We start from the raw sequence: 15,724 nt of genomic DNA on the forward strand, positions 1-15,724 counted from the left end.
TACCAGGAATGCAGGGCTTGTTCAATATTAGGAAAACTATCAACATAATTGATCGTATCAATACCAAAACTAACAAAAACCACATGATCATCTCAATAGATGCAGAAAAAGCTTTTGACAAAATACAACACCCATTCCTATTAAAAACATTAAAGAGCATAGGAATAAATGGAGTCTTCCTTAAAATAATAAGTAGCATCTACCTAAAACCTTCAGCAAGCATCATATGTAATAGGGATAAGCTAGAAGCATTTCCAATAAATCGGGAGTGAAACAAGGATGTCCATTATCACTGCTGTTGTTCAATGTGGTACTGGAAACGTTAGCTTTAGCAATAAGAGAAGAAAAAGAAATTGAAGGTATTAGAACAGCCAAAGAAGAAACACAGCTATTGCTCTTTGCAGATGATATGATGATACACTTAGAGAATCCTAGAGAATCAAGTAAAAAACTACTTGAAATAATAAACAACTTTAGCAAAGTTGCAGGCTATAAAATAAACCCATATAAATCATTGACATTCCTATATATCACCAACAAAGCCCAACAGCAAGAGATAGAAAGAGAAATTCCATTTAAAGTTACTGTAGACATTATAAAATACTTAGGAGTCTACTCCCAAAACAAACCCAGGAACTATATGAACACAATTACAAAACAATTTTCACACAAATAAAATCAGATCTAAATAATTGGAAAAACATCAGTTGCTCATGGATAGGCCAAGCTAATATAATAAAAATGACAATTCTACCTATGCTAATTTACTTATGTAATATAATATTACAATCAAACTACCAAAAATTATTTTATAGAGCTAGAAAAAACAATAACAAGATTCATTTGGAATAACAAAAGGTCCAGAATATCAAGGGAACTAATGAAAAGAAATGCAGGGAAACATGGCCTAGCCATACCAGATCTTAATCTGTATTATAAAGCAGCAATCATCAAACTACTTGATACTGACTAAGAAATAGAGTGGTGGATGAGTGCAATAGATTAGGTATGCAAGATACAGTAGTCAATGACTACAATAATCTACTATTTGATAAACCCAAAGAACTCAGATTCTGGGATAACAGCTCACTATTTGACAAAAACTGCTGAGAAAACTGGAAAAGAGTGTGACAGAAACCAGGAATACACCAAAATCTCACACCATATACCAAAATAAAGTCAAAATGTGTTCATGATTTAGATATAAAGGCTGATACTATAAGCAAACTGGAAGAGCAAGGAATTAGTTTACTTCTCAGATTTATAGAGAACAGAAGAATTTATGACCAAACAGGAGATAGAATACATTATGAAATGCAAAATGGATAATTTTGACCATATTAAATTGAAAAGTTTTTTGCACAAACAAAGCCAATGCAACCAAGATTAGGAAGGAAGCAGAAAACTGGGAAAGAATTTTTACAACCAGTATCTCTGATAAGGGTCTCATTTCTAAAATATATAGAGAACTAAGTCTAATTTATAAGAATACAAGTCATTCCCCAGTTGATAAATGGTCAAAGGATACGAACAGGCAGTTCTCAAATAAAGAAATTAAAACCATCTATAGTCATATGAAAAAATGCTCTAAATCACTATTGATCAGAGAAATGCAAATCAAAACAACTCTGAGGTACCACATCACACCTATCAGATTGACCAATGTGACAAAACAGGAAAATGATAAATGCTGGAGAAGATGTGGGAAAATTGGATCACTAACGCATTGTTGGTGGAGTTGTGACCAACCATTTTGGAGAGCAATTTGGAACTATGCCCAAAGGGGTATAAAATTGTGCATAGTCTTTGACCCAGCAATAGCACTTCTAGGGCTGTATCCCAAAGAAATCACAAAAATGGGAAAAGGACCCACATGTACAAAAATATTTATAGCAGCTCTTTCTGTGGTGGCAAAGAATTGGAAATTGAGGGGATGCCCATCAATTGGGGAATGGCTGAACAAGTTGCTGTATGTGGTAGTAGTGGAATACTATTGTGCTATAAGAAACGACGAGCAGGAGGACTTCAGAAAAACCTGGAAAGACTTATATGGACTGATGCTGAGCGAAGTAAGCAGAACCAGGAGAACATTGTACACAGGAACAGCCATGTTGTTCGATAACTAACTTTGATAGGCTTAGCCTTTCTTAGCAATGCAAGGATCTAAGACATTTCCAAAAGTCTCATGATGGAAAATGCTATCCACATTCAGAGAAAGAACTATGGAGTTTGAATACTATTTGCTCTTTTATTTTCTTCTGTTTTGTTTTATTTCCTCTTTCTTGTGGCTCTTCCTGTTGGTTCTAATTCTTCCTTACAACATGACTAATATGAAAATATGTTTAATAGGAATATATATGTACAGCCTACATCAGATTGCACACCATCTTGAGGAGCGAGGGGAGGGAAGGGGAGAAAAATTTAAAACTCAAAAGCTTATGGAAATGATTGTTGAAAACTAAAAATAAATTAATTTTAAAAATTTTTTTAAAAAGAAAGTGGAATTTTAATTGAGACTTGAAGGAAGCTATGAAGTAGTGACTAGGAGGAAGAGCATTCCAGACATGGGTGGTTGGGAAGCCAGTGAAACAGCATGGAGTTGAGAGATGGAATGTCTTGTGAAAGGAATAGCAAAGAGGCCAGTATCACTGGATGGCAGACTGTAGAGGAGAATAAGATGTAAGAAGTCTGGAAAGGTAGGAAGAGGCCAGGTTGAGAATGAAACTAGATGACCTTCCTTCTAGTTTTAACTCTCTAATCCTCTCATTTGCTAACATAAATTTTAGTCATTCAATAAGCGTTGGTTAAGCATCTACTTCCTGCCTGGCACTGTGCTATGGGCTGATGATAGCAAAGGGAAAAAAAATGGAATAGGCCCTATCTTCTAGGAGCTTACATTCTATTGACTGAGGTGTGTGTATATGTGTTTGATAATGGGGGGTAGGGCGTTCAGAAAACAAAATACCATGTAAAGCTCTTGTGCTCTATTGGTTCACTCTTATTTGTGATACTATATAACTTGTCCTCTAGCTTTTGCTGGAATTTGGAGGTAGACTCATCCCTTTTTCCTGAAGATATGCCTTCATGAAGCTATGGAGTTGGACTCATACCTTACCTTCTCCTTAGCTCTATGCTAATTCTGACAGTCACTGGGGGGCTCCTTTTTGTTTGTTTTTTTTTTTTTGACAGATAAGTTTTGAATTTCAGAAGTTTAACCTTTTAGCAACATAAAGTTGTTGCCTCAATCAAGTCACATGACCCATTGCCATTTCTTTTTCAAATGCCTTTTGTTCTGGCTGTTGTTGAGGCCCCTGCCCTATTAATCATACCCCTATTTAAAATAGATTGAAAGCAGTGATGTTCAATGGATAATCATTATAAAATTGTCAAGGATAGTTAAGGTACTTCATAGGAGGAGGAAACGACTAAAAGACAATCTTCTGGAAAAAGGCAACACACTAGTGCCTGAAAGGCTTACTTATTTCTGATTCAAGAAGCATTTCTGGATGATACTATGTTACTCCCAAACAATTAGCATCAAGGACTCTTGGAGATTTCTTTGGTCTATTTAGAATTCCCCCTGATCATAAGACTGGAGAATATTTGCCTTTTACTAGTGTATTTCCAATATTGGGCTTTGAACCAATTTAATCATCAGTTTATTTCAACCAAAATAATGGCTTGACAGGCACATGGGAATTCAACCTCTCTCCCTCTCCTCTGCTTCCTCCTACAACCTCCTACCCCCACCGACCCTGTTCAGAAAATCCCTGACATCTGACGTAGAGGGATTTATAGGTTTAGTGGAAATTGCTTTCTCCCGCTATCCAGATTACATACTCTGGGCGGATTTTTTTTTTGGCACGAGTAAACACCCTTCTAATGATGAACAGACCAATAACTTCTTGAGAGAAAAAGAATCTACTTTTTCTTTTGCCTGTTTTTCCCCGAGAAAAGCTCTGGTAGGCTCTGGAACCCCTGAATACTATCCCCAAAATGAAATCTGGCCTCTTCCTTTTGTGGTGGGGATGGGTGTTGGCCACTGAAGGCAGAGTCCACTGGCAAGGAAGAGAAATACAGGAAGTGGCTAAGAAGGGCAGGTGAGTACATATTTTGAGAGAATTTAGGAAAATACAGCACTTATTTCTTGGAACCCTGTACCATTACAAGGTACATAGTATCAAAAGGCTTTATAGAAGGATAGGTAGAAGGATTCCTTTTCCTTGCTATCTTCTACTTTGGTTTATTTCTGTGTATGATAGTTAAAGTTACGTTTGATTTTCACTTCTCTGTGACAGTGCTGTGGTGGTTTAGCAGTACATCTTGGATGAAGGGGACTGGCATGTTGCTTTTTTTTTTCTTTGAACCAAGGACATTTCTTTTGTTGTCTGTTAACCAGAGTTGGAATAGATCTGCTAATCCCAAGATGAGTGATTGAACCCCTTAGTAACAGAAGATTCTCATATCTAATTAGAATCACAGAGCGTTAGAGCCAGAAGGGATCTCAAAGATGGACTTCTAGTCCTTCATAAGACCAGGAGGAAAGGTGACTTATTTGGAATAGAGACATAGGAGGTACTTAAGTGTTTGTTGAATTGAAGCATCAGAGGTCATTTAGGGAACCGGTGGCAGAGTCAGGACTGGATTTATACCTTTTGTCCTAGATCTCTTTTTTGGGACTTTGAAAATGGAAGCAAAAGCATCTCTTTGAAGTTAGTTGGAGAGCCAGAGTGATCAATGACATCAGCCCTAGTGCCTGCTAATGGGAAAGGAAAAAGAATTGAATTGGCTGCAGATGAGCTCTGAAGGCAATTGCCAAAAAGAGTACGTGCTAGCTTGTACGTCCCACCCTACTAGGCCCTGCAAGCTGGCTAGTCTGGTTGAAAAAGGGGCCAGATTCCTTACTTCCTGATAACACAGTCTATTCCATTTCACCTTGACACTTACTAGGGACTGATATATCTGCGAGGAGATTGATGTCACCTGATATATCTGCAAGGAGAATATCACCTTGATTTTTTTTTTATTAAAATGCTTTCATCTGAATTCTTTTTCCTTTCAACAAAATGTAATGGGGGGAGGGAAGGAGGGGGTGGGGGAGAGGGGGGAGTGCAAAAAGGAACAGAACCTTAAAAATAGAATGTTAGAACTGGATAAGATCTTAGGGAATCATCCTGTCCACCCCTCCCCCAGTTAATTTAAAACCTGGGGATACTGAGGCCAGGAGAAATGACATGACTTGTCTAGGGTCACACATCTAATTTGTGGCAGAGCTGGGTCCTACAGACACTTAGTTATGGATTTAGAGCTGCAAGAAAGCTTTCAAGTCATCCAAGGGAGATCAACCCCATGATTTAGCTTCAGGGGAGGGAAACCAAAACCTAGAGAGACTTAAATTTCTTGTCCAAAGTTAAGTATACCTAGCAAGAAACAGAAGATTTGAACCCAGATCCCTTTGACTCCAGCTCTAGTGCTCTGTCCTCTACATTGACTCTCTATCAATCAATAAACATTTATTAAGCACTTACTATGTGCCAAGGACTGTGCTAAGCACTGGGAATATAAAGAAAGTTAAAAAAAACAGTCCCAGACCTCCAGGAGCTCACATTGTAATGCAGGTGACAACATGCAAATGTGTGTGTGTGTGTGTGTGTGTGTGAGAGAGAGAGAGAGAGAGAGAGAGAGAGAGAAAGAGAGAGAGACAAAGAGAGACAGAGAGAGAGATAGAGACAGAGAGAGAAATGGATGGTACTCTCTGAGGGAAGGCATTAGCAGTATTGGAAATCATCTAAGGGAGGTCAATCCCATAAGGGGGATTAGTGGGGTCATGGAGAAGAATGGAAAAAGCCTCTTGAAGAAAGTGAAATTTAAGCTGAGTCTGGAAGGAAGCCAGGAGGCAAAGGTGAAGAGGAAGAACATTATGGGCATGGGAGACATCCAGTGAATGGGCAAGGAATCAGTAGATGGAGGAACAGGGTTGTTATTGCTGCATTGTAGGGTTAAAGGAAAGGACTAAAGTGTAAGAAGGCTGGAAAGGCACAGAAGGGCCAGGTTGTGAAAAGGCTTTAAAGTCAAACAGAGGGTTTTATAATTCATTCTGGAAGTAATAGGGAACTACTAGAGGTTATAGAGTAGGGGAGTGACATGCTCAGACCTGAGTTTTAAGGAACATCATTTTTGTCCTCTGAGTGGGGAAAGACTTGACACAGAGATACCATTCAGAAAGCCTATTGCAGTAGAACAGGCATGAGAATTAGGCATACATTTCTAGATGGGGCATCCCCCATTCTACAGAAGGTGTGTCCAGGTTCGAGATGGCCTTGTAACTGTCTGATCCAAATTGAACCTGAGAGTGTCAGGACTGAAAAGCACTTCCAATCCTTCCCAGGTGCTTGGAGAGTGACCCCCCAACTGCAGAGTGAGAGAGGGAGAGAGAGAGAGAGAGAGAGAGAGAGAGAGAGAGAGAGAGAGAGAGAGAGAGAGAGAGAGAGAGAGAAGGGTTACATACCTTCTGATCTTGGCTGGAGAAGAGCTTGAGGAGATGAGGCAGTTTTCCTGGTCAGGGAACCAAAATATGTTGTGGTCCAGGGGTGCTAGGAACACCAAAATGCAAGGGTACAGGGTGAGAGTCTGCCTCAAAAGAATTTGACCACTCAAGCCTTCTTTCAGTCCAATGTCGAGTTTATTGACCCTGATTGAGTGGACAAGATTCCTAGTGAGTCTGCAGTATTTGTAACTCCAATACAAGCGGGCCAGATTTTAAGAATTTAAGAATCTGTGCCTTTTTTTTGGTGAGACAGTTGGGGTTAAGTGACTTACCCAGGGTCACACAGCTAGTAAATGTGTCTGAGGCTGGATTTGAGCTGAGGACCTCCTGACTTCAGGGCTCCTGACTCTATCCACTGCACCACCTACCTGCCCCAGTAAAGCCTGCAGTAGAATGATGACAGGGTGAGTGGAGCAAAGTGAATGTGTAAGAGAGATAATGGGAAGCTAAAATTTTCAAGACTTGTCAACAGACTGGATTTGTAAAGTGAGTACAACAGGGGAGTTGAAAATGACACCTAGATCATAAACCTCAGTGACTGAGAAGTCATTGAGTACTCTGGACAATAATAGGGAAGTTAGGAAGAGGGGAGAGTTTGGGAGGAAAGGTAATAAGTCCAGCTTTGGGCATGTGTTTGTGGTACATATGGAACATCCAGTTTGAGATGTCTAGTATGCAGCTGGTAATTTGAAACTGGAACTCAGTGTGAGTTGATCCAACTATTCTAGAGAGCAATTTGGAACCATGTTCAAAGGGCTAGAAAACTATGCATACCCTTTGATCCAGCAATACCACTACTAGATCTATATCCTAAAGAGATCCAAAAAAGGGAGGGGGGAAAAGGACCTATTTGTACAAAAATATTTATAGTAACTCTTTTTGTGGTGGCAAAGAATTGGAAATTGAGGGGTTGCCCATCAATTGGGAATGGCTGAACAAGTTGTGGTATATGATTGTGCTATATGGTTACTATTTATTATATATGCTATATTATTGTGCTATATAAGAAATGATGAGCAGGCTGATTTCAGAAAAACCTGGAAAGACTTACACGAACTGATACAAAGTGAAGTGAGCAGAACCAGGAGAACATTATATACAGTAACAGCAATCTTGTATGATGATCAACTGTGAATGACAGCTATTCTCAGCAATGCAATGATCCAAGACAATTCCAAAGGACTCATGATGAAAAACGTTATCCACATCTGGAGAAAGAATTGATGGATTCTGAATACATATGGAAGCATCCTATTTTTAACCTTTTTTTCATGTTTTTTTTCTTTTGGTCTGTATCTTCTTTCATAACATGACTAATATTGAAATATGTTTTGCATGATTGCATATGAATAACCTATATCAAATTGCTTACCATCTCAGGGAGGAAGGAGGTGAAGGAGAGAGGGTAAAAATTTGGAACTCAAAATAAAAAAAATAAATGTTAAAAATTGTCTCTACATGTAATTGAGAAAAATAAAATATTATTTAAAAATAAAACAAACTGGAACTCAGGAGAGAGGTTAGGGATGAATATATAAATCTAGGAATTATCCATATAGAAATGATCATTGGAAGTTGATAAGATTACCAAGTGAGATGGTATAGAGAGATAAGAGGGCCCAGAACAGTCTTTGGGGACATCTATGGTGAGATGTGACCTGGATGAAGAATTAGCAGAACAGATTGAGTAACAGTGGTCAGACAGGTAGGAGGAGAAGCAGGAAAGAGTAGTGTTGTAAAAATGGAGAGAGGAAAGAGTATCCAGGAGAAATAGGTAATGGAAGTGCCACAGACTGCACAGAAGACAAAAAATAAGATTGAGAAAAAGCTATGAGATACGGCAATTAAGAGATCATTGATGACTTTGGAAAGAAATTTCCATTGAATAGCTGGCACCAACTTCTCAAGGAGTTTAACAGAGAAAAGGAAGAGAAGTTTAGTCATAATTTTCCCCCCATTGTTAGATAGGGTCTGTAAACATCTTTGAGATCATAGGCTCCCAGAGCTAGTTGGAAGAAACCTTATAATCTGGTCTAATGCCTTCATTTTAAAGATGGAGAAATTGAGACCCAGAGGAGTTAAGTGACTTGTCTAAAGTCACACAATCAGTGGCAAAGCCAGGTTTCAAGCTCAGATCTTCTACCTCCCAATCCAGCACTCTTTCTACTGTACCAGACTTCAAGATTATCTAAAACATTTTTGTTGTTATTGAGTCATTTCAGTCATGTCTGACTCTTTGTGACCTCATTTGGAGTTTTCTTGGCAAAGATACTGGAGTGGTTTGCCATTTCCTTCTGAGGCAAACTGTACTATGTGACTTGCCTAGGGTCAGACAGCTAGTAAGTGTCTGAGGCCAGATTTGAACTCAGGAAGAACATGCCCTTCCCATAAGATTAAAATGATCTCTGTAGGCTCCCTTCATTTTTTTGTCAACTTTCCTCACACAGACATTCATACTCCAGTGGTAAAATGAGACTATACCTTACACCTGCAAGTATCATAATCTAAAGAAATACAAGATGTGAGTCATATTTCCTGTTTTTTGTGAAAAAGGATACAAAATATGTGTCATTCAGTTCCCACCATCCACCCAATTCCTCACTCTCTCTTGTGACCTGAATATTTATGGTTAATTGTTTTAATAATGAATTATTTTACTGGGTTGCTATAGCCAAAGATCCTTCACTTAGTGGCTAGCCTATGGGTAATGTCAGTCTCTCTGTACTTAGCAAGACTGGGTCCTCAGAAAGCAGACAAAGACTGCTATTCCAGCATTGTAAAACCTATCAGAGCTTTTCCTTCACTTTACCAAGGGCAACTTTCATGTTACACACAAAAAAAATGAAACAAAACAAACACAACTGCATAGAAAGGGGCATGATGTGTTATTTGATTCCATTAACCATGCCTAAAAAAAACTAGCTTAGAATCATAAAACATTAGCACTAGAAGGAATCTTAGATAAGTCTGTTAGCTCCTTCATTTTACAGATTACTGAAACCCGGAGAAGTCAAGGAAGCTGTTCAAAATCACATAGTGAGTTAGCAACAATGTCAAGACGAGAACCCAGGTTTCCTATTGTTATTGTTGAGTTGTTTTGGTTGTGTCCTACTCTTGGTGACCTCTTGTGGGGTTTTCTTGGCAAAGATACTGCAGTGGTTTGCCATTTCCTTCCATAGCTCATTTTATAGAGGAAGGAACAGAGGCAAACAGGACTAAGTGACTTGCCCAGGGTCACATAGCTAGTAAGTATCTGAGGCTGGATTTGAACTCAAGAAGGGGAGTCTTCCTGACTCCAGGCTAGGCGCTATCCACTGTACCACCTAGCTGCCCCTTCCTGACTTACAGTTATATTGCTTTTTTCATTACTTGTTACCTGTGTGACCTTGGGATAATTATTTCATACCTCTGGGCCTCAGTTTCCTCATCGGTAAAATGGAGATTGGACTAGGTAATATTTAAACCTAGTGATATCATTAGGTAATATTTAAAGCTGAAGGTCATCTCTAATTATGATCCCACGATTCCTCCATTTGGATCATGATGCTATACTCCTGTCTGCTTGTTGGCAGATTACCCAAATTTCTTATGGATCTATTAATTCTATTTGTTTAAAATAGGATTGATCCCGCTTTAAGTACCGATCTTCTTTAACTAGATGATCACTTGAAATCCTTCTCTTATCTTCAATAGTAAGACCCTCAAAGAAGTTCATACTTCAACTGATCCATGATCTCATCAATGTGGGTCCTCTCTTCACTGGTATAGATCACATTTGTTGAAGTATTAAATGCAGAGATTCACATTAGCTACTCAGATATGGCAGTGTATATTGCCTGAGACTGGATCTTAAATTCCTAGGTATCTCTTCTTCTGTTGCAGGAGAGGAGGAAGAAGAGAATGAAGGAAATTTCCCCCTCATTCTCTTGCTAGTCCAAGGGAGAGCTCACAAAGTCCCAAAACCTTCAAAAGAGGAGGAAAATGAAAGAGAATTTTGGTGAGAACAATATCCTAACCCCAAGCCTCCATGCTGGTGAAGTTAATTTTCCCTTAAAAGGTACTAATCATCGCCCTGAGCAAACTCGATTGGTTCAAGGACTAAAGGCTCAGGCTGTTGACATCATTTCCTGGTTGCCTGAAAACAATAGAGCCATAAGGAGTTTCAGGATCTCTCTAATGCTTGGCTGGTGAACCATAGTGGGCAGCTTAGGCAAGGGAGCTTTGCTCAGCTGAATCAACTCAAGGAGGCCTCAACGCCTATCCTTGTTGAACATCCTTCTCCTGCTGTGGCCAAGTAAATCTCCGTTTGTTAATTGTTGAATGACTTATAGGTGTCTCATTTTGTTTCAGTATTAAACATAAACTAGCAGGAGATTGTCCTGGATCCAGCTTAGCCTAGAATAAGAACAGATTTTTTTTTTCTTTTTAAGTCTACTGAATAAGTGAATTCTCCCAGCTCAATAATCAGTCTTCTTTGGGACAGCCCCTCCTTTCACTGGAGCCAACAGACCAGCCAGGAGCCTCTAATCTTGTGTACCACTTAGTTAGAGATCTAAATGCATGTTTAGCCCAATCAGACTTTGTCTCTCCCACCAACCAAGAACCTCTGATCCTGCCTGCCCTTTGGAAAGAGGCCAGAGCATGTGTCTCCATCACCAATATGTCACCATTACTATGAAACCAGAGCACATATTCCATAGGCTTGTCCCTCTTTCATTCCATAGTACTCACAAGTTGCTGGAACAGGAAAAAAAAAAACCAAAACCAAAACCTACCACCTGGGGTCCCCCTTCTATCAGATGAGCTTAAAGTCACAACTCATATATATAGCATTTTTAAAAATGTTCTTTCTTGTTATTATGAACTTGGCAAACAAATATTTCCTTATAGGATTGTAACTGGGCTTCCACCTAAGCCCTGGGGCATTTTGTGTAGTGCTGGTTTGTAGGAGATGTGACTGGATTAACACAGAGAAAGCTAAGGGTAAATATGTATGCTCTAGTGAGGGACTTACTTAGTTGGTGGCAGAATTTCTTGGGGGAGATAGAAGACACTCTAGAGAGATAGCAGACAAGAATGGGAAGCTGGCCCCATCATATCTCCCGACTCACCCAACATTTTAGACTCCAGATGGCAAGAATTGATCTCTTCTGGGAGAAAGTGTTCTTTGTCTTTGGGTTTAAGCTGAGATTCATCTTGCTTTCAGATAAAGAGCAAATTCAGTTTTGTGTATTCTAATTTGTATAGAATACGCAAGATTCTCGTGTATTCTAATTTGTATAACTTCTCTGATTCCTCTTTGCTGTTTTGGTTTACTTACTATTTGTTATTTGCAGACTCCTGGTTTATCAGTTGGTTGATCAGAATTCTAAAATCTTTCAAAGTTGTTTTTCTCTTTAGTGTTGTTATTAATATAATTATTCCAGTTCTGACTTCTATGCTTGTCATCTTACAATCACTAATAGTTGTCATTTTTCTTTTTTATCGTTTTTGTTAACCTGGTGGACATGAGATGAGACTTTAGAATTGTTTTATTTGCATTTTCTTATTACTAGTGACTTGGAACATTTTTTCATATAGTTGTTGATAGCTTGGATTTCTTTCCTTGAGAGCTGCCTAGTCATAGCTTTTCACCATTTATCTATTGGGAGATAGCTCTTGTCTTATATATTTGTATCTATTCCCTGTATCTCTTGGATGCTAGACTTTTACTAGAGAAATTTGTTTCAAATATTTTTCCCAGTTAACTGTGTCCTTTCAAATTCTAACTATGTTATTTTCGTACAAAACCTTTTCAATTTTAAGTAAACAAAATTATTCATTTTATCACCTGTGATCCTGTCTATCTTTTGTTTGGTCAAGAACTCTTACCCTATGTATAGCAGATAATTTTGTTTTCTTTCTGCCTTTGCTTATTCCCTTAAATTCTTTTTCTTGTCTTATTGCTAAGGCTAACATTTTTAGCCCTGTATCAAATTAGAGTGGTAACAATGAACATCCTTCCTTTACATCAAATTTTATTGGGAAGACCCACAATATTTCTCCATTATAGGTAATGCAAGCTCTTGGCTTTAAATCAACAAGCATTTATCAAGCACCTACTACTGTATTTCCTTACATAATCATCACGGATGTTATTCTTAATTTGGGCAAAAAGTGAGGTGTGACCATTATATAAAGCTTTTAAAAATTTGTGCTGATATTACTTAAAAATCATTATTACCAAACTGTCATGAAATACTCATGAATATACATTAAAACTGGGAAGATGGAAGTTCTACCATATTATATGACTTACCCTTGGCAGCTTCTCCTGTCAGCCCACTCCCCTTATTATTGGCTTTTCATTGGGTTGAGTGACAATACCGTTAGTACTGCAGTAAACCATGCAAGTCAGATTTCAGAAATACACTAACTATGCTCTTGGGCTGAGAATTCTAGTCTTGTGTTTGAGGGAGAGATAGGTGTGTAGCCATATGCCACTGGTGAGTACATTGCTGCTCTGTTTACCTTTTAAGCAGCATGATAAACAGAATTATATTATGTGAAGATTATGTGATGAAAGGTTATAAACCAGTTTTTGGGCTGAAAAAACAGGGCATGATGGTGGCACCAATTTTGTGGTGAAATATAGTATGTGCCAGGCATTATGCTAAGTAAGAACTGGGAATATCAAGAAAGTTTAAGAAAAGTCTTTGCTCTCAAGGAGCTCACAGTCTAATGGGAAGAACAGATGGTATTTACCATATAAGGGAGGATCACAGTCTAATAATGATGATAGATACTCTTTATTAAGGAATTGTCCATTTATCCCTCTGCTTTTAAATATTTTGAACAGAAATGAGTATTATATTGCATTGAAAACTTTATATCTGTTGATATAATCATATGATTTTTATTTTTTGTTATTAATATGGTCTATTCTGTTTGTAGTTTTCATAATATTAAAAATATATGCACTTTAATATTCATAAAGCTCTTATTTTGCAATAGATCTGTGAGATAGAGTAAGTGTTGTATTTGATATATGAGACACTGAGGGTCAAAGTGACTACTAGCTCAGTGTTACATAGATAGAAAATATCTGAGCTAGGATTTGAACACAGGTCTCATGATTTCAAGTTTAGTGTTTCTCTCCACTACAGCATAGTGCCTATGACAGTATTAGATAAAAGACATACAGATTCTCACCAGGCCCATATCTAAATTGTTCCAGATTTGTGGGCCTTATCAGAGCAAGCTTAGGGGCAGAGCCAGGGTTAGACGTGAACCTTGCTACTCAGCTTGCTTAAATAGGAACATGGAGTGACTGCATTTTAATTTGTCCATTTCTCTATTTTGGCACTAAGTAGGGTGGCACACATTTAGGGAAGCTAAGAAAGATAGAAATATTCAATGTAAAGCTCACAAAAATTTTTTTTGTTGATGTAGTGATAGTCTAAAAACTCCTCAGTGTTTTTTTTTTTTGCGGGGGGAAGCTGTCTAATGCCTCTTGTGCAGGAGCATGCTGGAGCCAATAAAACTGGATGAGTATATTGTTAAATTTTCAGTATAAGTATTTATCCCTCAGTGTTGGTTATCTAGACTTAATGAAATGACAGAGAAAATGTTAATGTAGAATCTTTCCATGCATATACAGGGGCAACTTCACTCTCCATTCTTTGGTGTCTCTTTGACTAAGCCATCAGAGATGGAAACCAGTCAGATACACTTGAGTAAGAGCCTCCTCTCCCCACTTATAAAACTGATGATCCCTGTATCATCAAGCTGCCCAGTTATGGAAGTGACAAAGATGAAAAGCTAATTTAATTTTAGGCTATAGTAATGAATGAAAAAGCATCTGTTAAGATTTTATTGTGTTCTATGCAATGAAGATACAAATAAAAAAGTGAGACAGTCATTATGCTCAAATAATTCACTTTCTAATTTTGTTGTTCAGTTATTTCAGTTATGTCTGACTCTTTATGACCCCGTTTGGGATTTTCTTGGCAAAGAGTGGTTTGCCATTTCCTTTTCATTTTACAGATGAGGAAACTGAGGCAAACAGGGCTAAGTGACTTGCCCAGGGTGTCACCGCTAGTAAGTATTTGAGGACAGATTTGAACCCATGAAGATGAGTCTTCCTGATTCTAAGCTTAGGGCTCTATCCATTGTGACACCTAGCAAACAGGAGGTTTCAGCCACAAATCAGAAGGAAAAAGGCCCAGTATTCTTTCAAAAGCAGACGATAATGCATCTTCTTTGATGTAATTTCTAATGATAAATCAATATTCACCACTGATGTTGAGCCATTTAACAGTGCTAAAGACTTTGATAGCAAGAATTTTCTTTTCCTGCTTGTCAGTAGCTGTGGCTAATGAAGAGGTAGGGGCCACAGCACCAGCGTCATCAGGTTTCATTTCCACAAAGGTCGTTCCCCTGGATGGTGGTTTTGGGAGACTGGGCTGGAAGGCAGGTAGGTGAATAACATTGCTATTTTGGGGCTTCTTTGGGTTATTTGACCATTGATGGTATTCGGTCAGAGACAGGTGGTGGTAGTGGCAAAGATGGTGGGTTCCTTTTCTGTAGAGTCCCTAGAACTGTAGTCTCCAGAATGAGGGAGTTATAGTCTAGCACTGTGCTTTATTTTTGTCATGGCACTAGAGAATTTTATCTCTTTGCTGTTGAAAGCTAAATTCTCAGCTAAAGTCCTGTCTTCTACAGGAAGCTTTTCCCAAGGATTCCCCTTAATTCCAATGCCTTCTGTATGTTGATTATTTCCAATTTATCCTATCTATAGCTTGTTTCTACATAGTTGTTTGTGTATTGTCTCCCCATTGAACTCTTTGAGAGTAGGGACTGTTTTTTGCCTTTCCCTAGACCTTAGCATGGTGCCTGACGCATAGTAGATTATTAATAAGTGTTTATTGACTGACTAAATGACTGTTAAAGGACTGAAGAACACATTTTAGTAGAGATATTAATAAACTGAAGCATGTCTAGAAGAGGGTAACGAGGATGATGAGAGGCTTGGCCATCATGCTGGAAGACTGGTTGAAAGAACTGGGAATATTTGTTGTCCCTGATTCTTGGAGAGGATCAATGACATCATGAAGGTGATGTCTTGACTTGTATATGAATTGGATTTAAGTGAGGCAAAACTATGCAAAGTTGTCAGCCTCACTGTCTCCTCCAGAG

General features: G+C 38.4%; 1 protein-coding gene across 2 annotated transcripts in view; it reads left to right on the plus strand.

The window, feature by feature from the left end:
• Nucleotides 1-3,980: 3,980 nt before the first annotated feature.
• Nucleotides 3,981-15,724, plus strand: part of GABRR1 (gamma-aminobutyric acid type A receptor subunit rho1) — a 71,123-nt gene continuing 59,379 nt past the window's right edge. For both annotated transcript variants that reach the window (XM_020963072.1, XM_078156769.1), the window contains exon 1: nt 3,981-4,100. In XM_020963072.1, the coding sequence (XP_020818731.1) occupies nt 3,997-4,100 (104 nt within the window). In that variant the 5' untranslated portion in view covers nt 3,981-3,996. The remainder of the gene's footprint in view (nt 4,101-15,724) is intronic.

This window comes from Phascolarctos cinereus, unplaced genomic scaffold (genome assembly GCF_003287225.1).
Source record: "Phascolarctos cinereus isolate Bilbo 61053 unplaced genomic scaffold, phaCin_HiC Scaffold_5;HRSCAF=322, whole genome shotgun sequence".
Taxonomy (NCBI): Eukaryota; Metazoa; Chordata; class Mammalia; order Diprotodontia; family Phascolarctidae; genus Phascolarctos; species Phascolarctos cinereus.